Below are 24,405 nucleotides of genomic sequence, written 5' to 3' on the forward strand. Positions count from 1 at the left end.
GGCGGCGAGGGGGAGGGGGCGGCGGCCCAGGCGAGCCCGGGAGGGCGCGGAGCGGGGCCGCGGGAAGTGTGAGGCGGGAAGAGAGACTCAGGGACCGGCATGGAGGCCCTGGGAGGGACGGGGGTGGCAGTGTGCGTCTGGCTGGGAGACTGACTGGAGCGAAGCTGCGATGGACGGAGGAGGGAGGAGGAAGGTTTCCAGCCTCCTTTCGAGCACCGCTTCGGAAACTCAGCAGGAGCAGAGCAACTGTTCAAGGAGCGGGCACAGGGGAGGAGGGTTGGGGAGGTTTGACTTCATTGTTAAGACGCGGGAAAGGCTGGAGAGAGCTGCGTGCGCCTGGAGCTTCAGAACTTAGGGCTGTGAGAAGGGCCTCAGAAAGAGGACTGACTCGGAGAAGGCAGATGAGGGGGAAAAGGAAGTTAGAATGTCCAGAGAAAGCCGTTTTGAGGAGCGAAAGGAAGGTGAAAAGGAAAGAACGAAAAGAGGAGTGAACTTTCTCAACGCAGAGAGACTTTCGGGAAAGAGGCGGTTTGTTAGAGTACCTAGATTTTTAAGACTTGTTTAACAGTAAAGCTCTTTGACGGGTTGGAATTAGTATTTAACATGAGGAATAAATGTTGCGTGGAAGAGTTACTTTTTGGATAACCAGTTCTTGCAAAGAGTCTACTGGACCTTAGTCTCTGGAGAATTAAAATCTCGATCTAGATGTAGAGTTTGCTATGATTAAGTTGGCAACAGCCTGTTTTCCTCCTCTTTTTTTGTGGAATGGAAATCATCGTAGGACTGAATTCTCTTTGCTGAGGTCGGAGGACAGCTCTGCTCTCAGTCGGCTATCTCGGTCCTTTCTGGCTGGGGAAGGATCTGACGTCTCCTTCCCCCGCTTCTTCCTCTCCCTCCCCTGCCAGAGATCTCCTTTGTTTATTCGTGGATGGCTTGTAGGTGACTCTCCAGTGTTGTGCTGAAATCTTGAAAGGTGGGAATGCTGTGTCTTGGTCAGTGATTTCTGCCCCAAACCCGTTACTTAAAAAATCATAGTGTATATTCCATTACCTTTTTTTTTTTTAATGGAATCTCCGCAAGTCCAACCTGGATAAATATTATTTAAATTTTATCATTCCACTGTCGGCTTACCTGTGAAAGTACACATTTATTTTGACCTGTACAGTTTTTGCGAAGATTGTATGATACCCTTTTATTCTTCTGTTCTTATGTGAGCATTTTCAAAACTTTGCCTCATTCAAGTGTATGAAGTTCTTGGTGATATGAATTAGTGTTTGATTAAAGGTAACCTTTTCCCCCCTTACTTGGTTTGACAAAGTATCTAATAAGACTCCGTTTTCTATTCTTGGAATGTATGTATATGTTATATATTACCGTTTTTCTTTAGTTAGCTAGTTATCCATAATGTGTATATATGTATCGCTACACAGCTGCAGTTAGTCTAATAAAAGTTTTATCACTCAGCAGATATTCTGATTTCTTCTGTCAAAAATAAGCACTGGTGTGCTATAAATTCTAGTAAGTAGTCAGGAATGTAGTTAATGGAAGCCTAGGTATTTCTGATTGGCCTAGGTAGATTTGTATAAGTTCTAAATAGACTTATCTTTTTCTCTACAGGAAGTTTTCTTATTTTCTTAATATGTTTTCTTTAGGTGAATCAAAAAGGGTCCCAGGAAACCTGTGAATGTTGAAGAAAATTCGTCTGTGAATTTTTGGTATTCAAGGAGGAGTCAGTATTTATATTCATCTTTTAAACTGGGAAGATTTATATTTTATTTTAAAACTTCTTGATATTTACAATGAATGGACACAGTGATGAAGAAAGTGTTAGAAACAGTAGTGGAGAATCAAGGTAAGCACTTTATTATCAAGTATTTATTATGAAGAGAATGGAAAACTTGTGTGACTCTTTTTAGTTTTCTTAGTAGATGGCAGTTTTCAGGTTCAAATTCTTCCTCTTAGGTATCCAAACAGTAAAAAGTTTCTAATATAAGGAGCTTTGTTGATAATACAGGTTTTAGTTATTTTTTTCCTTTGAGATACACAAAGAAGAATTTAAGTATAGAAGTTTGGGTTACTTAAATCTCCTTGGAGGTATATATTGTTTGGGTTAATAACTGAAGCTAGAACAAGTAGGAAAAGAGATTTAAATTGATTTGACTGTTAGTGCACTCTCTAAATAAAGGCAATAAGAATTTCTTTCCTCATCTTTTTCTGGCATTTTATCTTCTACCTGTGCTGTCCAATATAGTAGCCACTAGCCACATGTGGCTGTTTAAATGTAAATTAATTAAAATTACACAATATTCAAAAATCAGTTACTCAATCACACTTGACACATTTCAAATGCTGAATAGTCCCATGTGGCTAGTGGCTACCATGATGGACGGTGTAGATAGAAAACATTACTATCACTACAAAAAGTTCTTTTGGACAATGCTGATCTGGATATTTGTTAAAGTATTGTTGCAACTCTTTTTTCCTCCTATTTTCTTTAATTTGAGTTTTAATTATATATGAGTGAGTTAAGAGTTCTTACTTGGGCCATGTCTTTTGAAGGAAGATATAGTTTATGGGAATAAGCCATATTAAGCTATTTTAATGTGAAAGAAGCCTCTTCAAATACAAAGACTCTTTAAATTCTTCTGTAGCCCCCAAATTTTGAGTTATCTGCATATTAATAATAAAGTCCATGTAGTTATATATACTTATCGTATGTAGAGATCAGGAATATGGACATTGGAGTGAGACTGCCTGGTTACTTATCCTGGTTCTACTTCTGGTTAACTCTGTGAATGAGGACAAATTATTTAACCTCTGGGGCCAGCCCCATGGCCTAGTGGTTAAGTTTGGTGTGCTCTGCTTCAGTGGCCCGGGTTCAGTTCCTGGGCACCGACCTACATCACTCATTGGTGGCCATGCTGTGGCAGCGACCCACATACAAAATAGAGGAAGACTGGCACAGATGTTAGCTCAGGGTGAATCTTCCTCAAGCCAAAAAAGGAAGATTGGCAACACATCTTAGCTCAGGGCCAATCTTCCTCAGCAAAAAAAAAAAAAGAGAGAGAGAGAAAAAGAAAAAATTAACTTCTGAGGCTTTGATTTTTGCAGTTTTGAAATGGGGATTACGGTATTATTTATCTTATTTGAAGTTGAGGATTAAGTGAGATGCTACATCTAAAGGTCTTAATATAGTTCCTGATATAATGAGCACTCAATATTTGCTTATTATGATTAGCATTATGTTTTATGTAACATAGGGTACTAGATAACTAAAACATTAATTATAGTGATAGAGAAATGTGATGGACAAGAAACAGGAAAGTTTTGGCAGTTAGGAGGGTTTCAGAAAAAATGTTGGGGTAGAAAATGAAGCAGTGGTATATGTATTTGACCTGAGACTTGGGATTTTCTGGTCATTCTAGGAATACTTGAGTTTATCAGCTTTCACAGGTGCACTGTTTGGATAACAAGAACATCATAGAGAAGAAGGAGTAGTTACGGAAAGCAGCATGATTTAGCAGAACAAGTGTTGGTCTGGAGTTACAAAACCTGAGTTGACACCATCTAACTAGTTCTCTGAATGATTTCTCAACTGTAAAGTAATTAAGAGTTGAACTAAATGATTTTGAAGTTTCATCCTATCACTTTTACAATGTGTAATAAAATTTTAGATAACAGAGTTTCTGGTGATTCTAGTCAAACTCTATCTAAAACTTTATGAATCACCAGAGTTGAGAGGTAAATTAGAAGACTTTTGGGGCCGGCCCCGTGGCTTGGTGGTTAAGTGAGCGCGCTCCGCTGCTGGCGACCCGAGTTCGGATCCCGGGCTCACACCGGCGCGCTGCTTCTCCGGCCATGCTGAGGCCGCGTCCCACATACAGCAACTAGAAGGATGTGCAGCTGTGACACACAACTATCTACTGGGGCTTTGGGGGAAAAAATAAATAAATAAAATCTTTAAAAAAAAAAAAAAGAAGACTTTTGAATCTCAGTTTTGATTCAGATCTCTACAGGTATATTGACTATAGTAAGTGAATAGGAGAGTCACATTGTCCCGCATTGTCTTATTCATTAGTGAGCAATGAAATGGTTGATAGGTAGAAATACCTAGAGGAGACACAGGAACAAAACTACCTGGAAAATAGGAAGTAAGCCTCTTGAGAGTAAATCCTCTTGTTGAGTATGCGGAGAGATCGCGTGCTGTTATGTTCTGACCGCTTACCTGTTCGAGTAATCTTTTATATATTTTACTGCCATATCTAAAGCAAAGGTGAGTAGTAAGTCAAATTAGATGGTATAGTTGAAAAAAGTTAAACCCTGTGAAAGCAGATTTACTTACAGGAGTCTTTTATAATGCATACTCATTTAAAATAATTGCAAAGCATATTCTGTAATTATTCTGAGTCATCATTTCTACCATACAAGGTATGTGCTTCTGAGAAGTATGATTGTCGAGTTATCTAATTCTTTCGACTGCCTTGGTGTTTGTTTATCAGGAGGAGGAAGACCTGCTTCTATTTTGCTTTCATTTTCTTCCTTACTGCTGTTATGCTATCCTTTTCCTTTGCTCTACTGTCATTGTTACTAACCCTGAGACCCCCTCCCCAAAGCTTTTATAACAAGGCAGTACAGAGAAGGGAGATTGTGCCTAGTTAGTTAAAAGAGTGAGGAGGTGAACTTTATAGACATAGGGATTTTCTTGCAAACAACAAAAGTTTCAGTAACTATGAATGTTAATATAGAGTGATGAGAGGAGAAATATGCTCTCCTTTTAAAATTAATATACACTGTAAATAGTTTTTAAAGTAAAATTTGATTTTTATTGGCTAGAATTTTTAAATGTATTTTTGCTTTAGCGTTTCTTTTTCCTTTATGAAAATGAAGTTTATGAAATGAAATAGACTTAAGAAGTCATTTAGCATTTTTGGTTGGTATAATCAGCTTTCTACTAAAAAAATGGCTTTTTGATTCTTTCCATGTAGAAAGCTCTCTATAACCATTGACTGAAGGGAAGAAGAATACATAGGAAAATGTCTCTTGGGCTGTGCTATAACGGACAGTTTTGAAACTTATTTACTAAGAAATCTGGGTCAGGATGCACCTGTACATCAGTTTCAGCTGAGCACAAAGTTTATTATGTAACTGAAGTTAAGCTTTCTGAAGATACTATGGGAAGATTTCAGAGCATCAATTCCTCACTGTGTGGATATGTTGTTATTTGCAACCAAATTTTTCAAATCCTGGGTAGATATTTTTTATTTTAAAATTATCTTGAATGATGATTTACTCCAGGACTAGATTTATGGGTAAAGACCAGAAATATATTATCATATTTTGCTCATTTTTGGATGATTGATACATGCTTAATACTCAGAAGAATTTCTCTGCTTGCCTGTAGATTAAATTTTTAATAATATGTTTGTCCATGTAAATTTGAGAATTTCTTTGAATCACTTTAATTAGTCTCTATCTATTATGCTCTTGAAAAATTCTTACAGGGTGAGGAAGGTTGTTAGTGATGTGCCATAATGGTCTTAACCATTTAGAATTAATCTCTAGCTGGCAATTGAGCTTTGTTGACCTGTAACACTTCAATTTCCTTGGCTTATAGAAAATATTTTAATTATCATTTTATGGTTCAAGAATCTTTGGATCTCAACTTTTAAAGTGTTTTGGGTAGGCAGTGAATAGGGAATATGATCACTGGAAATGTTCTAAATGAAAATCTCCTTTTGAGAAATTCAGAGTTTTAAAAGGCTTTTTAAAGGCTTTGAGAAGCCCTAGAGCCTAAATGACCTGTTAAATTTAAGGAAAACCAGTTCAGAGTTAATGTGAACACAGGGCGCAGTGTGCACCATGTGTCTGTTAGTGTCCTGTTGAATCCTACTATGGGATGCTGTTTGTGGAAACGTTGTGTTTCTGTACACACATACAGAGAGATTTCTTGCCATCAACATCAGTCAGTTTCCTTCACTAGATGAATGTGAACAGTGTTAACGTCAACACCAGTTACGATGGTGTTTGCTGAGCTTATTGTGCAGTCATCTCAGAGTTTAAACAAATGTCATTTTTTACATTTCCAGAGTTTGTGCTAAGAAACATTTTCAGGAGGATGGGAAAGTGTGAAATCACAAAGCCAGAATGGCTAGAAGTCATTGAGTTAAGGAAACTGGTTTTTAAAATTTTCTGTGATGTCATTAATTGCAGGAAAGTGTGACTCTCTTACATCTCATTTTTTGTTATTCCCTATTTCTCAGTTCAGCATGTGCTTTCTTCATCTTTTCCTCTTTTTTCTCTCAAATATCCTGTATATGCTACTAAATCTAAGATCATCTAAGATCGCTTCTTATCCTTTGAAAACTCAATAAATCGTTAAGCAGGAGCCTTAGTAATAGGATACTCTGTTTCCAAACAGAATTTACCAAATTAAAATTTTCACACAATTTCCTAGGATTGTGGTTAATCTAGGTTACTGTAAAGTATTTAGGCTTTTTTAACTGATAAGGCTAAGAGAATTGTATATGACTTGACTTTGCAAGACATTACTTTTATCTACATAGGTATGAGATCATGTGGGGGCAAACATTAATGTGTAGTTACCCCTTTTTTGTACAGTAGCCTCCCCTTATCCACGGGGGATGTGTTACAAGACCCCAAGTGGATGCCTGAAACTGCGGATAATACAGAGCCCTGTATATACTATATTCTTTCCTGTGCATTCATACCTGTGATACAGTCTAATTTATAAATTAGGCACAGTAAGAGATTAACAACAACAATAATAAAATAGAACAGTTATAACCATATACTGTAAAAATAGTTCTGTGAATGTGGTCTCTCTCTCTCAAGATACCTTATTGTACTGTACTCACCCTTCCTCTTGTGAGGATGTGAGATGATACAATGCCTACATGTTGAGATGAAGTGAGGTGAATGATCTAGGCATTGTGATGTAGCGCTAGGTTGATATTGACCTTCTGACAATACATGAGGAGGATCACTGAGCCATGATGATGTTGATGGTTGGATGTCATAAGCAGATGATGTCCATGGTTGTTAGAACACAAGCACTGTGATACTGCGATAGTCAATCTGATAACTGAGGTAGCTACTAAGTGACTAATGGGCAGGTAGCTTATGCAGCGTGGATACGCTGGACAAAGGGATGATTCACGTCCCAGGTGGGATGGAGCGAGATTTCATCATGCTACTCAGAACAGCACGAAATTTAAAACTTACGAAGTTGGGAATTTTCTATTTAATATTTTCAGACCACAGTTGACTGCAGGTAACTGAAACTGTGGAAGGCAAAACTGCGTGTAAGCGGGGAAGACTGTCCTGTTGAAATAGTTGCTTATTTAAGATCTTGACGACTGGTGGGTTACATATGATATAGTTGGGTTTAAAAATAAGAGTATTTTTTGTGGTGAAGAGATAAAGAATAGATGGAGAAAACTTTTTTGTATTTTTTAAGGAAAATTTAAAAACATGCAGAAATAGAAAAGTTGCAGCCCCAATTTTGGTCCTTGGACCAGCAGCATTGGCGTCACTTGGGAGCTTGTTCAAAATGTAAAACCTTGGCCCCTACCCCAGACCTTCTGAATCAGAATCTTCATTTTAACAAGATTCTCCAGTAATTCGTATTCATATTAAATTCATACGCATATATATGAAGCGGTTCATTCAGCACCTTGCCGCTTTTTTTGTTACTGATGTTGTTATACATCGTTTTTATTTTCTGGGAACTCCCAAAGAACGGTGTCATAGGCCCTGCCATCAAGAGGCTGGGTACATTTCATTGCTCTAGAAACAATAATGCAACCAATAATCATTGAGCTCTTAACTCTGACTGAGCCAGGCATGGTGCACAGTACATGGTGCATTATGTGAATTTATCACAGTTCATCCTCACAAAACTCCTGTGATGTTCACAGTATTATGAGTCCCATTCTCTAGAAGGAGACACCAGATTTATAACCATTAAAAAAAAAAAAAAGCTATTGGGGCCAGCCTGGTGTTGCAGTGGTTAAGTTCACGTGCTCTCCTTCCGCGGCCCAGGGTTCGCAGGTTCGGATCCTGGGCGCAGACGTATGCACCACTTATCAAGCCATGCTGTGGCAAGTGTCCCACAGAAAATGGAGGAAGATGGGCACAGATGTTAACCCAGGGCCAGTCTTCCTCAGCAAAAAGAGGAGGATTGGCAGCAGATGTTAGCTCAGGGCTAATCTTTCTCACCAAAAAAAAAAAATAAATTTCAAACTTCACTTGGATTTCATTGACTTTTCCATTAATGCCCTCTTTCTATTCCAGGATTCAACCCAGGGTACCATGTTATGTTTAATTGTCAGCTCTCTCCAGTGTCCTCTGTTCTGTGAGAGTTTCTTAGCCTTTGTTTGATTTCCTTAACAGTCATCAGAAGTACTGGCTAGGTGTCCTGTAGAATGTCCCCCAGTTTGGATTAGTCTGATATTTTTGTTAGGATAAACTAGGGTTATCAGTTTTTAGCACGAATATCACAGAGATGAAGTGTTCTTCCAGTCACATCGTATGGGGAGCATAATATCCACGTGACATTACTGTTGATGATAACGTCCATCACTTGGCCAAGGTAGTATTTGCCAGGTTTCTCCACTGTAAAGTTACTGTTTGTTTTTCCCTTTCCATGCTGTATTCTTTGGAAGCAAGTGACTGTGTCTGGCTCACTCTCAAGGGGGTGGAGGGAGTGGGAATTAAGTTCCATCTCCTGCTGGGAGGGAGTATCTACATATATTATAATGGAATTCTTCTGTAGAGAAGTCATTTCTCCCCCGTTTAGTCACTCATTCATTTATATAAGCATGGACTTATGTATATGTATTTTATACTTTGGGCTATAATCCAATAAATTTATTTTGTTGCTCAAATTGTTCTAGCCTTGCCCATTGTGAGCTTTCTTTCGAGTTGGCTTCTGTGTCCTTTTTACACATTCCCATTCTTTTGCCCTAGAGTCACTCATTTCTCCAAAGAGCTCTGGTTCCTTTTATTGGAGAAAAGGGTATTAGAAAGCAGATTTGGGTGCTGGGTATGCTCATTGCTACTCAGGTGTCACTACTTCTAGGCCCTCTCAGCAGACAAAGCAGACAGAGCTAGTAACATATGTATATATAGTAAACCACGTATATCGGCATATCTATAGTTCTTTCTGTATCTGTCCATCTGTATACATATTAAGGTAAACTTGAGTTTGTACTGATGTCTCCAGCTATAATCCTGAACTACAGGATTCATCCTAACCTTCCTTTCTTGCTCCTTTATAATTTCTATCTCCAACAGAGAAACCTGGTTCCCACCATCCTCTACCTACCATCCATACTCTTCACCCTCAGCATATGGGTAAAGCAGGTGCAGAATTTCTAGGCTATTCTCACAGAAGAAACAAATTTACCAACTAGAATACAGTGTTTACGTACAGTGTACAGTTCCTATTATATTTAGCCTTACAGTTTCTAGTCAAAACACCCGTTTTCCAAAGTTACTCAAGTTAGCTTCTGCCCCCCAACCCCCTTCAGTATGATGATATCATAAATTTATAATAATGTTAGATTCATTTGTCACAGTTTGCATTCCATCCTGGGATACTCAGTCACATGGGTTGATTTTTTTTAAACTTGCACGTATTACATACACTCTGTGCTACACGGTTTTGTGGGCTTTGACAAATGCATAGAATCATTTATTCTCTGCCACAGTACTGTCAGAATGATTCCTGGCTACCACTGATTTGTTGTCCTTCCCTACAGTTTTGCCTTTTCCAGAATGTCATACAATGGAATCATGCAACATATGGCTTTCTGTCTCTTTCGCTTAGCAAAATGAGTTTGATGCAAATTAAGGTATAATTTACATGCAGTTTAACGTACAGATCTTAAGTGTACAGTTTAATGCATTTTGATAAATGCATACACCTGTGTAACCTATTCCTCTATCAAGATATAGAACATTTTTCTCACCCCATAAAGTTCCTTCTTGTCCCTTCCCAGTCAATCCCAGCTACTGCCTCACCTCCCTCACGTCACACTTTGATGCAACCACTGTTCTGATTTTTTCCCCCAACAGAGATTATTTTCTGCCTGTTCTAGAAACCTATATAAATAGAATCATATAGTATTTACTCCTTTCTGTCTGGCTTCTTTTGCTTGGCATATTCCTACAAAAAATTTTAATTAATTCACAATAGAAGATGAAATACATATACAGTCTTTCCTATATACCAGGAAGTTTCATAAGTGCTTTACATATATCAACCAATTGAATCCTTAATACAAGTCTACAAAGTAGGCACTCTCATGTTCCCATTTTACAGATGAAGAAACTGGAGCACAAAACATGTTACTTGCCTGAGGTGAGCAGGTTATTAAGTGGTAGAGTCTAGACTTGAACGCAAATGGTCTCTCTCCAGAGTCCATACTCTTAAACTCTATGCTACAGAGCACTGCCTGAGTACCAGGTATGATTTGTGGCACAAGATCTACAGTAATGGATCACACACACAGTCGTTGCCATCATGGTGCTTACAACCTAATGGGGGTTGGGATGGAATAAATATTAGTCAAATAAATAAGTATATATAGAGTTAATTGGATGGTGATATGTGCTGTTGAGATGAATATCTCCCAATAATGATAAGAAATGTGGGAATTGGAGACTTGCTCATTTATCTGGAGTGAGAATGAATGCCTCTCTGTTCAGGGGACACTTGAGCAGAGACCTAAGTGAACTGAGAGTGAGCCATGTGGCTACATTGGGGGATATCAGTCTAGGCAGTACAGAGACCCTGACATTGAATTGTGCTGGGGTGAGGGAGCTACAGCAAGACCAGTATGGCTACAGTGGATGGAGCAAATAGGGGAGTGGTGGAAGGTGAGGTCAGTGATGTGATGAATCCTGATTATTTGGGGGCCCTGTAGGAAATGGTACAGACTTTTCATTATGCTCTCCATGCACTGATGTGTCACTAGGCCAGAATTATTCATGTTAACAGGACTAGGGTGTAGGGAAACCAAAGAGGGATACTGCATATTCAGTCACTGGAAGAGCATGGAAGAAAAGGTGAGGGGAGGGGGGTGAGTCTGGGGTCATAGTGGGCAGAGGGGAGACAGCTGCACCACAGGGGCTGAGAAGAGCTCAAGGGTAACATCCGGACCCCAGTTCTCCTGCAGGGATATAGTCACGGCATGGACTCATTCTCCTCCATCCCTCTGATCTCCTATCTGGGCTCCCCACTGACCAACCCAAACAGAAGCCTAAGGCAAATGAGCTCTTTGATATAGTCCATCAACCTCCCCAAGCACAGAGCAGCGTAGACTAGAGGGGAGAGTGCCAGTGTTTGCCATTCCTTATATACAGAGTGTTCCTCTGCAGTGTATTTCTCATGTGTGTCTTTAGGGATGAGGGTCCTCTGAAGGGTTTTCCATTTTGATGATATTCATAGAGTTTTCCCTTAGTGTAAATTGTGACGTGACTCCCGAAGGCTATCACTGAAGGCTTTCCTATAGCTATTGCATTCTTTAGGTTTCTCCCCAGTAGGTCATCTTCTGGCACACAGTAGAGTCAGAGTTTGTGTTGAAGGTTTTACCACATAGAGTGCACTTAGAAGGCTTCTCTCCAGAGTGAGTTAACGTGTGGGTTATTGAATGCTACTCCATATTGTCAGATTAGAAGGATGAGGGTGTGCTGAAGGCTTTTCTTCACTGAAGGCCAGACTCCAAGAGGATTCCCAGTGATCTCTGTCTCCTGGTATTCATATCCTGTGTAGTTCCCTCCCACTGTGTGGCAGGATCAGTCTGGGTGACCAACACAATCCAGATGAAGAGAGAATATGGCCTTCTGAGGCTAGGTCATAAAAGACTTATGGCTTCTGCATGGGCTCTTTTGGATCACTTCCTTTGGAGGGAACCTGCTTCCATATTGTGATGATACTCAGCACCATGGAGAGACCTACATAAGGAGAAACTGAAGGACCCCTGCCAACAACTGGCACTAATTTGCCAGGGATGTGAGTAAGCTACCTTGGAAGTGGACCCTTCAGTCCCAAAGACTTTAGATGACTGCATTTCTGGTTGACATCTTGCTTCTCATGAGAGATCCTGAGCTAGAACTACATAGCTAATCCATTCCTGAACTCTTGACCTACAGAAATTGTGAGATAATAAATGCTTGTTGTTTTGAACCACTAAATTTTAGGGATAATTTATTACACAACAAATAATTTATACATGCAGTGTGAGTCCCGAAGATGCCCGAGAGATGGCATATCAATGAATGCTTTCCCACAGTTACTATATTCATATCTACCTATTATGAATTCTCTTATGCACAGAAAGGTAAGAGTTAGTGGTGAAAGATTTCCCAAAATGATTGCATTCATAGGGTTTTTCTCCAGTGTGAGTTCTCACATGTTTCTTAACAGATGAGAGATTATTTAAAGCTTTCCCACAGTCACTGCCCTCGTAGGCTTTCTCTCTGTTATGTATTCTCTTGTGCACAGTAAGAGAAAAGCTACTGCTGCAGGATTTCCCACACTCATTAGACTCACAGTTTTTCTCCAGTATGAGTTCTCACATGCTGTGTCAGATGTGAGCTCTTCCTAAAGGCTCTACAACAGTCATGACATTCATAAGGTTTCTCCCTGTATGCATTCTATTGTGGACAGTAAGGGAGGAGCTCGTGCTGAAGCCTTTCCACAGTGATACATTCGTAACGATTCTCCCCAGTATGAACTCTCCTGTGCCTTTTGAGGATACCTCTAGTGGGGAAGACGTGAAAACACTGGTTACATTCATAGGGCTTTGCTCCAGTGTGAATTCTCACATGCAGTCTAAGGGATGAGGGATTACTGAAGGCTTTCCCACAGTCACTGCATTCATAGGGTTTCTCCCCATTATGTATTCTCTTATGAACAGTGAGGTAAGAACTGCTGCTGAAGGATTTGCCACATTGATTGCAATCATAGGGTTTTTCTCCAGTATGAATTCTCTTGTGCTGAATAAGATTAGATTTTGTGCTGAAGACTTTAAAACACTGATTACACTTGTTGAGTTTCACTCCAAGATGACTTCTCTCCTGTTGATTAAGAAATGAATGCTAACTATAATTTATAATATTTTTAATATTCAATGCTATCATAGGAATTTTTCTTCCAGGAATTCTGCTATGTATAACATCATTATAATTGGTGTTTTTGCCACTTTGAGTGCCTGTATATGATTTCTGCTGGTTTGAGTTCTCAGAAGTTAAAAAAGATGGATGCTTTGCCATAAGTCCTTATCAGATTCACAGAGCATCTTCTGATAAGTTTAAGACAAATTTATGTTTGAAACACTCAATATCTGAGTCACATTTATGGAAACATTTACTTGTGTGAACACTCAGGGAAGAAAAAATTTTGGAGATAACTTATGCTTCTCTCCAAATTCACAAGAGTTTCAGGGTATCTCTCCAGAGGGACAACTTTTTCTTGGGAAAATGAATCCCTTGGTAACTTCGTGGCTTTTCTAATTTATGGTATTTTCCTACTGTGGAAAATCAGAAATCTTACCATTTTTAAACCTTTAGATTGTTCTTCTCTAAAAACATGCTGCTTAGAAGTTAACCCTTGGACTTTAAGTAAGAGTCTCCAAATCCGAAACAAATTGAAAAGAAATTTAAGTTGATGAAGGAAAGAAAAGGTAAAATGCACATGTTAGTGAAGGTAGACCCGAAGGGGTTAGAGATTTTCAGGAGGTTTGCAATGAAAGGGACGCGAGTGTGAAAATTTTAGGTTTGTATTGAAGAAGACTCTAGAAAGGTTGAGATTGATGGTGATGGAAAGAAGGAATTGTCAGGAATGTAAAGTGAGAAGGAACTAGACAAAGAGCTCATATGCGACTTAAATTTAAGAAGGAAGAGAGAGATCTTTTTCCCTGCTCTGAGGCCAAAGTAAAGTATGAGATAATGAACAGAAAGTTAAAGAAAAAGAAAAGGAGGTCCACGAGGAGGCTCATACAAAACGTTTTTGGCCTTCTTGTCGGAAAAAAACGTCATTTTACAAATGTCTCTGATTGACATTTCCTAATGTAATACTCCAAACTGTCAAGCCACAGGCCAGAGAGGTTCCTGAGAAAGACTCATATATACCTAGTGCTCACCTGGACAGGTGCCTGGGAGAATTCCTCTTTCCTCTGTCCTCGCTTTATCTTCTTGCTCCAATTTGGAGAGCAGATTAGGTTTATCAACTTGATTCCCTATACATGGAGAAAAGACATATGATGTAGGGGACTCTGCATGGGACAAGAAGCCTCACCATGGAACTGAGGCCCACACTTCTATAGATGAGCAGGTGTGACTTTAGGAGCAGCAGTACAATTATCCTTAAATTCTAACAAATATAGTAAAACTATCTTTCACCAAGAAAAAAAAATGCAAGCATCCTCAGTCAATATCCAGGGTGACGGGGGATAACTGGTCCCAGAAGTTCATGCCCAGTTTCAAATACAGACTTAAAAGCCCCAAAGCTTTTATCCATGGAGAACATGAAGTCAGGCCAAGGAGTAGATCTTCAGTTGATAGGGAAGGCATTAGACCACAAGCTCCAGGATGGTAGGGACCTAATTCCCTAATTCCTAATTCCTAGCACAGACCTCATTCACCACCATATTCCTAATTCCTAGCACAGACCCAGGAACATAAAGGTGCTTAAGAAAGACTTGTGAGAAGTGATGTCAGTGACAGTGGTGGAGTAGGTAACTCTCAAAGTCCAACACTCTACAAAACACCAACAAATAAACTGGTAAAAACTGTCAGAATCAACTTGATTGGAACATTGGAGAGTTATAAAAAGTTTACAGCAACCAGAAGAATGCTTAATCAAAACAAAGAAGTGAATTTGGTAAGAGAGCTCTGTGACACTTTAACTGACCCTGGCCCATCACCTGTTCCCCACCATGGCAGTCACCTTGAAGACAGCAGCCTGTGTTCCTACTACTGGAGGGAGCAGAACGCATTTTATTCTCAAAGAGCTGTGGTTGCTTGTTTTGACCTGTGTGGTGGCTTCCTGAATGACTGGCTCAAAGGGCTTGCTTTTATTTTGTCTAACTCCAAACTCTCTCAGTGCTGAGGTGGCTATGAAGGGTGGAGGGCTGGGGCATGTGCCAAACACATTTAAATGTATTAGCCACTGCTGCCTGGGGCAAGGGAAAACCATTGAACCAAACAAAAGACTAACCAAAAAGTCTAAGAGGAAAGCAGGGAATAAGATGTTTCAGACAAAAAAGGCTTTGAAAAGCTCCCACATATTCCTAGGTATACGTAAGACCACGCACATACCCAGGGCTGGGTGCATGCTCCGAAAAGACCTGAGAAGGCAGTAAGCCCTCACCTTTGATTGACCTTCCTGCTCTGCACAAGCAGCAAGTGAAGGCTAAGACAGAGTTGTCAATCGCCTGATTGAGTTTTGAAAGCCCGCTCCAAAATATACACAGAGACCATTTGCAAAGACTGTGCGTTTTTGGGTTCTTGGTATTTAAGGAAATCTCTGACAAATCACTAGCTGGCCATTAAGCTAACAAAACAGAGACTTCAGTGGCCACACATGACTAATACAGACATTGCAAAATTAGTTCAGAAATGTCACCAAACAAACAACACCAACTACAACAAGCAACAACAACAAAACTTAGGGATGGGGGGAAATCTGATTTACAGAATTGCCAGACTACAATGCCAAACGTCCAGTTTTCAACAACAAAAAAAATGAGTCATGCAAAGAAACAAAAGTGCTTGGCCCATTACAGGAAAAGGAAATTAACAGAAATTGTCCCCAAAGAAGGGACTTTCCAGACAAAGACTTCAAATCAACTATTTTAAGTATGCTCAAAGAGATAAAGGAAACCATGTACAAAGAACTAAAGGAAATGGAACTCTTACCAAATAGAGACCATGAAAAAGATAGAAATTGTTGGGGCTTGCCCGGTGGTGTAGCAGTTAAGTGCACGTGCTCCATTTCGGTTGCCCAGGGTTCGCAAGTTCGGATCCCAGGCGCGCACCGACACACCGCTTGTCAAGCCATGCTGTGGCAGCGTCCCATATAAAGTAGAGGAAGATGGGCACGCATGTTAGCCCAGGGCCAGTCTTCCTCAGCAAAAAAGAGGAGGATTAGCAGATGTTAGCTCAGGGCTGGTCTTCCTCACACACAAAAAAATAAATAAACAGAGTTCTGAAAGAAAACAAACTGTCACCCACAAATTCTATATGCAGCAAAAGTCTCCTTTAAGAAAGTGAAAAGGAAATCCATAGAATGGGAGGAAATATTTGCAAATCATATATTTGATAAATGTCTAGCATCCAGAAGATATAAAGAACTCTTACAACTCAACAACAAAAAGACAAACAATCCTGTTCCCCCTAAAATGGGCAAAAGACTTGAATACACATTTTACTAAAGAAGATATAGAAATGGCCAACAAGCATAAGAGAAGATGATTCTTATCTCATTATTCTTTAGGGAAATGCAAATAAAAGCCACATTGAGATATATACCACTTCACATCTATAAGGATGGCTTTAATAAAAAAAAAAGGAAAATAAAGAAGTGTGGTTAAGAATGAGGAGAAATTGGAACTCTCTCATATTGTGGGAGGGAATGTAAATGGTGCACAGGTGTTATGAGAGGTTCGGTGATTCGATCGGAGACGTAAAAGACACTTTCCACTCCAAACAAATGGACTGAAGGTATATGTTATTATATAGAGGATAGTAAAGGCGACAGTCTGCAAACAGATCAAATAGGTCAAATATTAAGAGGGAAAAAAAACATCAGCCCGACTGGAAAGGGAAAACACCCACATCGGCTGAAGAGAAATGACACAAATCAACCGGAAAGAGAAACACCAGGTTGACCGAAAAGAGAACACATCAAATCAATTACTTCATGTCAAATCCATTACTTCACATCAAATCAGTTACTCACAACATCCACGCCCCACTGCCAGGAGAGCCCTGTCAATCGACGCGGCTGGGCAAGGATCACACGTCCTGGGCAAGGTGTCACTTCCACAGGTGGAACTCTCTCCGGGTCTCAGTCTCCAGTAGTTTTTATACCATCAGTAATTTTCAGAGTAAGCAATCACAGAGTTTGCAGAGCACGCATTTAGTGTTCCCATGCACAAAATGGTTATCAGTGGCGTACGTGCACTGAGCCCCCTGGCTAACGTCCCAGCCCAGTAGTTGTGTATGTGTATTGTTCTCTTTGGTTATCATCCCAGCCCGGCACAAATGGCCAGTCCATCCCGCGCTATGACGCTCCAAGAGCCTTGAAATGTCACAACTTGCAACTCTCTCTGTGGGAGAAGGGCCAGTTCCCACCACACAGAAAGCAGCTTTGTATTTCTGTTTGTGCTGGTGGCTGTAGGTCAACGGAGCAGCCAAACATGGCTGTACTCATGTCAAGACAACAGGTACTCTGCCAAACAGTTTAGAGCATCCTCAAAAAGTTAAAACATAGAATGACTATATGACCCAGTAATTCCATTCCTAAGTTTATACCTGAAAGAACTGAAAACAACTGTTCAAGGAAAAATTTGTACATGAATGTTCGTAGCAGCACTATTCACAATAGCTAAAATGTCCATCAACAGATGAGTGGATACACAACAAGTGGTATATATGCACAATGGAATACATTCAGCCATAAAAAGGAACGAAGCCTGATACACACTACAACATGGATGAATCTTAAAAACATTACGCTGAACAAAAGAAGCCAGACACCAAAGGCCATATATTGTATGATTCCTTTATATACAATGTCCAGAATAGGTAAATCCACAGAGACAGAAAGTAAATTAGTGGTAGCCAGTGGCTGGGGGTAGGCAGGACTGGGGAGTAACTACTTAATGATCATGGGTGTGATAAAAGGGTTCTGGAATTACAGAGTGGTGATGGTTGCACAAGACTGTGACATTATTAAAAGCCACTGAACTGTATATTTAAAATAGTTAAAATGGTCAGTCTTTCTGTTTTGTGAATGTTACATGAATTAAAAAAAGCCTTGTTACCTGAGTCAATAAATAAATGCAGGAATGATGTCAGGCTTACCAAGAGATGCGAGGTTCCTGCAGTTTTCCAGCATCACATCCCTGTACAGTGTTCTCTGAGAAGCATCCAGCAATGCCCACTCTTCCAGGGTGAACTCCACAGCCACATCCTCGAAGGTCACCAAGTCTTAAACCATCACAAACATCATGGCTTAGCCAAGGACCACCCTCACCAATGTTGACAGGAAAAGGGCCGAGGATGACAGAACTAGGGAAGAGGAACCCAAAACACACGATGTCCGGGCAGGTGCTGAGCTCTGCTCTCCTTTGCTTCCAGGCTCAGCCCTCAATGCTCGTCTCCAGTCTACTTACTTCCAGCCACTCCCAAGGTTAGATGCATGTCCACCACATACACGGTTGTCTTTTTCCAGTAAGACTGTGGGCTCTGTAATCTTATTTCTCTCAATCTCCAAGGTTGACAGGCTGGGACACTGAAGAAAACAGAGAAATACTCACTAGTAGCCGTCATAAATTACTTGAGTACAGGACACGGTCATGTCTTTCCTTTAAAAGTCTCAGCAGAACACAATATAGACGGTGACCGCGGAAGAAGCTTTGAAAATGTAAAAAATGTTGACATAGGCTGACATTTTCTGGGCAGCCCCTCACCCTCCATCAGATGCTCGGAGATCCTGGGATGCCTGAGGACCTGGTTTGCCTGTGAGGCTCCAGGCCACAAAAGATAAGTCCAATTTCTGGTCAAAAGAATAATTATCTGGAGAAAGGAATATCTGACTCACCAGTAACCAGCTTGCCAGGAAGCCATGAACAAGACCTTCCTCCTCTGTGCATCCTCTCCGAGGAGAGGCTGGGTGCAGGGGAGACTGAGCTGGAGAAGAAGGAAGGAGTCACAAGATTCCAGGGATGCCCTCTGTTCACAGATTATTCCCATTTCACAGATAAAGAAATTGAGGTTCGGAGGGACATCATTGTTACTTCATCAAGTTTATAGAAGGAATTAGAGGTAAAATTCATAAGATCCCACACACTCACCACACAGGTGACATCGCCACAGACACTCAAACCACTGAAGTCCCAAATCCCCAGAACCACATAATCAGATATCAGTGACCTCATGGATCCTGGGGCTCCACTCCCACATCCCCTGCTCAGCCTCCTCCCCTGTGGGGCAGGGCCCTTTAGCACCTGGACTCTGAGGGCTGTAAGGACCCAAGAACTTACCACAAGTTGGGGACAGAACCATGGCTGCCATCCTGTGATTCAGTAAATGTTCGTGAACAACAGGGCAGTGGAGAACCGGGATGCTCCTCCTCTTATCCCCACAGAACACTCAGGACAGGGCCCTGGAATAAATGGGAAAATACAAAGTATTCACAGCCTCTCTCCCTGTCTAGGTTACTGAGGACGAATCTGTCTTAGCCCGTCCGTCATGTTCTCCTTCAAACATAATATATTTGATACTGGGCCTTTATTTTGCTTAGCAGGTGATGAACTCAGGGCCATGTGATGGCAAAACTTGTCTTCTTCTGCCCCCAATGGTATGACCAATACATTACTGCTCCCCCCATTTTAAGTCCTTGGCTTCCCTGAGTCTCAGGGCACATTCTTCCCATCCGCGTGGTTGTCACAATCACAGTCTCAGCTACAACCCCTGTTCACAGAGACTTTGGCACCTGAGTCCCATTGTTATTTCAACCTCCAGTCCCACCTCACTTGGATGACGTCAGCGTCCATGAGGATGACTCTCACAGCATTAGGAGTTTGTCCCCATCCATCTTGGCCACACATTTCCGTGGGCACCACCCCAGGCTTTGTCATCACCTAACACTGCTCTACCATCTAGAACAATAGTTCAGAAACTTCTCTCTCTGAACCCAAACTCCCAAACATCTACCCTGCTCACTCATTTCCTCCTTTCAGGACATGTGTTCTACCACACATGGCTCCAGTCTACCCACTCTCCTACTTTATTGTTGTCCATCTACTACCTTCTCTCCTCACTTCATACTTACCCAACTTGTATTCCACTGTGTCTCATTTCAACATATTTCCTTATCCCTACCCCCTATCTTCACTCTGGCACAGCAGAACTCCAACCAAGCATGATTCCAATAATCTGCCTGCTCCGTGGCAACATCTGGGCAGGCCAGCCTGCACAAGAGATGTCACGTTGCCACCTCCAGAAAAACATGGTCTCCACCACGCAAAGAGCTCTTGACCCTGTAGGACAATCCCACAAGTCTCTGAAGCTTCCTACTCATCATACCTTCTCTAATGTCTCTAAATCTCTCACATCCTCACCTTTTCCCCTCTGGTAACCAGCTTCCTAAATAGCCCTCAATGATTCGAGCCTCCTGGTTGTCACACTCACATTGAATTAGGGCTGACCTGTGTGACCAACAGAATATTGTGGAGGTGACTTCTGAGGCTAGGTCTTAGAAAGCACTGTAGCTTCCGCCTTGTTCTCTTGGACTGCTGGCTCTAAGGGAAGCCAACTGCCATGTTGCAAAGACACTCAAGCAGCCTGGTGGGGAGACCTACGTGGAGAGGAACTGAGGCCTCCAACAGCCAGCACCACTGTGCCAGCATGTGAGTGAACCACCTTGGAAGTCAATCCTTCAGGTGACTGCAGCCCCAGCTGATATCTTGATGTGAATTCATGAAAGTCCCTGAGACAGAACCTTCCAGCTAAGCTGCTCCTGAATTCCAGAACCACAAAAACTGTGAGATGACACATGGTTATTGTTGTTTTAAGTCACTAAGGTTTGGGATAATTTGCTATGCAGCAATAGGTATCGATGAATACACTCTGACTTTCAGCAGATGGTCTTGCCTCTTACTTCTCAAAGCAATCATCCTAAGGAGTCCATTTTCCTGTCTTGTCACCAAAATCACAACCTGCACCACGGTTTCCTCCCTCTGCTGTTAAAAACCAGGAGCCGTCTCCCCTTCTCTGTAAGGCCATGCTCTGCAGCTCTGTTCTTTGCTCCATCCCGCCTGCCTTTTTAGAATCTGAAGCCTATCGATGATCTCTTATCTACACTTCCCCTTCCAGCTCTCCCACTCTCCTGGACTCTTCCTCCCACCATTTCAACCCTATGCAGTATTTGTAGCGGGGAAATAAACCTATCCTAAGTGCATAGTTTTCTTTCCAGTTACTTCCCACTCTCTCTCCCTCATCACTGCCAAAGTGTTTGCATTCTCTGTCTCATTTCCTCATGTCCCCAACACAGGACACTCTGGTTTCCACCACTTCCATTTCAAGGACAACACTCTTGGTAGAATCATCAATGATCTTAGTCACAGAACAGAGATGTAGATGGTAAATACTGATACTATTTCTTATCTTTCAGATCAATAAAAATCCTTTGTTGGAAAGTCTGTCTGGAAAGGCACTTTCATACACTGCTGGGGTACAACTCCTACAGAAGAAAATTTACCATAATCAAGCAAAACTGCAAAAATATGTATCCTTTCTCCATCATTCCCACTACTAGGAATCCATCTCAAAGATACAGAAATACTAAAATATTCCTCAAAGACTATTCACTGCGACATTATTTATAACAGCAAAGGAGTAGAAACAACACAAATGATCATCAGTAGGGAACTGGTTGAATAAACTATGGGATATTCACCTAGTGAAGAATCATGCAGCCATTAAAAAGTGATAAGATCTCTAGGTAGTTATAGAGATAATTATCCCCAATAAATATAAGGAGAAAAACATCAAGGTACAAAAGTGTATGGAATGATTCCTTTTTAAAAGAAGGGAAAGGCCAGGATATATACATATGTATATGTATACATATAAATGTATATACATTTGCATTTTATATGTATATGTATTGTATGTAATTGTATGTAAAATACAAATGTATTTTATATAATACATATATATAAATATGTGTACATATATACACACATATATTGCATATGTATATTTTTACATATACACACACCTATTTTCTTATATTTGCAAAAGAAACGCTGAAAGGATAAAACAAATGAATACAAACGGTAACCAAGAAGGGTAGGACAATAATTGAGAAGAGGAGACAGGAATTGAATTTAGAATTCCCTAAATATGGCTCATTATACAGTTTTGACTTCGGAACCATATTTTAAAAATACAACCACAATCCTCAAAATGGAAAACAAATAACTCAATGAACCGAATTTGCATATAAATTGGAAACATGACTACAACAGAGTTTGAAAAAGAATGCTTTCACGTGACTTTAAAACTAAGTATATTGCTAATTCAGCTGGTTTCCTACTGAAGGACGTTTGAGTTGTTTCTCTTCTTTTGCTGTTGGAAATAATGCTTCTGTGAATAACCATCGTGTGTAGATGTGGTCTTGTATTTTGGGAGGTTTACATTCAGAGTATATTTCCAGAAGCGGGATTGCTACGTAAAGACAGCGACTCTTCTGGGTGTAATTTTTTATATACACTGAAGCAGAATATCATTAAGTAAATAAATTAATGCTATTCAGAGGCAATATTTTTAGTATAACATATAAGAGATTAATATAAAATCAAAGAAAATTAAGCAAAAAACCACTGTAAAGTTAAATCGAATTAGAAATATCATGTTAAACTCATGATTTAAAAATTACGTATTCTCTACTGCAGAAATTGATAAAAGAAACCTTAACTAAATTGGAGTCAGGAAGGCCTGTAGTGGGAGCTCTCACACCCTCTCACGTATTGTCAATTACACCAAACAGGAAGTGACAGAGACTTGTGTCTTGGACACGAAGTAAAACTGCTTTATTACTGAAGCAAGATTTCTTTTTCCACCTGACAACATCCTAGCCAATGAGAAACATCACAGCTCAACCAACGAAACACGTCGCAGCTCAGCCACCGAGAAACGCCGCAGCTCAGCCACCGAGAAACGCCGCAGCTCAGCCACCGAGAAACGCCGCAGCTCAGCCACCGAGAAACGCCGCAGCTCAGCCACCGAGAAACGCCGCAGCTCAGCCACCGAGAAACGCCGCAGCTCAGCCACCGAGAAACGCCGCAGCTCAGCCACCGAGAAACGCCGCAGCTCAGCCACCGAGAAACGCCGCAGCTCAGCCATCGAGAAACGCCGCAGCTCAGACACCGAGAAACGCCGCAGCTCAGCCATCGAGAAACGCCGCAGCTCAGCCATCGAGAAACGCCGCAGCTCAGACACCGAGAAACGCCGCAGCTCAGCCCAGCTCAGCCAGTGAGAAACGCCGCAGCTCAGCCGCCGAGAAACGCCGCAGCTCAGCCGCCGAGAAACGCCGCAGCTCAGCCGCCGAGAAACGCCGCAGCTCAGCCGCCGAGAAACGCCGCAGCTCAGCCACCGAGAAACGCCGCAGCTCAGCCACCGAGAAACGCCGCAGCTCAGCCACCGAGAAACGCCGCAGCTCAGACACCGAGAAACGCCGCAGCTCAGCCAGTGAGAAGCCTTTGCTGCCTTGACCTTTACTTTCTCCCAATGGATTTTCCTTTAGAACAGCCCCTCCTCACTCCTGCTCTTCTCTATAAAAGCAGCTCCCCTCCTTTCTTTTCTGGATTTGCCTGTGGTTTGCCATAGCATGTATATCCTGAATTGCAATCCTTTTGGCTATTCCCAAATCAATTCAATTTCAGATGAAATAACAGGCAAATTTGCTTTTTAAGTTGACACTACTATATCCACTGAAAGGTCTTAGAAGCAATGATACTCCAGAGGCACTGAGCATACCTAGTGTCCAGCTCTTGGTTTTTAAGACTATTTACCACTAAAAAGAGCAAAGTACTCTATGCACTAATAATAGAAAAATCTCCAGTATATGTTAAAGGAAAAAAGGCAGAGAAAAATGCATAGAGTACTACAATGTTTTGTATAAGTAAAAGGGGAAATGAAAATATATTTGCTTGCATTTACTTAAAGAAAATCCAGAACGGTAAGAATGCATGATAAACCAATAAAAGTAATTACCTATAGGTGGCTAGAGGAAGGAGAATGGGATGGAAAGAAAAGAAGGTGAGGGCAAGACTTTGTAAGGTATATCTTTTTATATCACCTTAGTTTTGGACCAAATGCAAAGAAGAATTCTAATTAGATTTTAAACATTTGAGTATTTTATAAAAAATCGAGTAATTTCATTTTTAACCCGAAAGTCTTCCTGACTCCTTGTGGTGACAACCTAAGCCCAGGAAAGCCCACTGGCAGGTCTTCTGCACAGCGGAGGCTGATGGAACCTGTCGGTACCAGGTCCACACGGTACTCACCTGGTCACGCAGAAATCCGCGGATCAACGAGGACAGGTGGACCCTGAGCCTGGTTTCACCTCAAACTTGAGCTCCATGG

At 41.0% G+C, this 24,405-nt stretch overlaps 1 protein-coding gene, 1 long non-coding RNA gene and 1 pseudogene across 2 annotated transcripts; 1 reads left to right on the top strand and 2 right to left on the bottom strand.

Annotated features, from left to right (window-relative positions):
* The first annotated feature begins 136 nt into the window (after nucleotides 1-136).
* On the top strand, nucleotides 137-23,531 carry LOC147911384 (uncharacterized). Its single transcript, XM_087428024.1, has 4 exons — nucleotides 137-973; nucleotides 1,653-1,852; nucleotides 22,896-23,292; nucleotides 23,333-23,531. Exons 2-4 carry the CDS (start codon nucleotides 1,804-1,806, stop codon nucleotides 23,529-23,531), a joined length of 645 nt encoding a protein of 214 aa, XP_087284150.1. The 5' UTR covers nucleotides 137-973; nucleotides 1,653-1,803.
* LOC147911385 (uncharacterized) lies at nucleotides 12,271-15,361 on the bottom strand (annotated as a pseudogene).
* On the bottom strand, nucleotides 17,510-19,384 carry LOC147911386 (uncharacterized). The gene is made up of 3 exons (XR_015551220.1): nucleotides 19,296-19,384; nucleotides 18,854-18,942; nucleotides 17,510-18,544 (listed from the first exon to the last, which is right to left on the bottom strand). It is a non-coding gene; the product is annotated as an uncharacterized LOC147911386 (long non-coding RNA).
* Nucleotides 23,532-24,405: the final 874 nt, after the last annotated feature.

This window comes from Ceratotherium simum, unplaced genomic scaffold, assembly GCF_057802395.1.
Source record: "Ceratotherium simum simum isolate JZ-2026a unplaced genomic scaffold, ASM5780239v1 HiC_scaffold_43, whole genome shotgun sequence".
In the NCBI taxonomy this organism is placed as follows: Eukaryota; Metazoa; Chordata; class Mammalia; order Perissodactyla; family Rhinocerotidae; genus Ceratotherium; species Ceratotherium simum.

What these genes read in the sequence shown, in the direction of transcription:
- LOC147911384 (XM_087428024.1), top strand. Translation starts at nt 1,804, where the DNA reads ATGGACACAGTGATGAAGAAAGTGTTAGAAACAGTAGTGGAGAATCAA. An exon ending in AACAGTAGTGGAGAATCAAG is followed by an intron (nt 1,853 to 22,895) that starts GTAAGCACTTTA and finishes ACAACATCCTAG; the next exon opens with CCAATGAGAAACATCACAGC. An exon ending in AGCTCAGCCCAGCTCAGCCA is followed by an intron (nt 23,293 to 23,332) that starts GTGAGAAACGCC and finishes GAAACGCCGCAG; the next exon opens with CTCAGCCGCCGAGAAACGCC.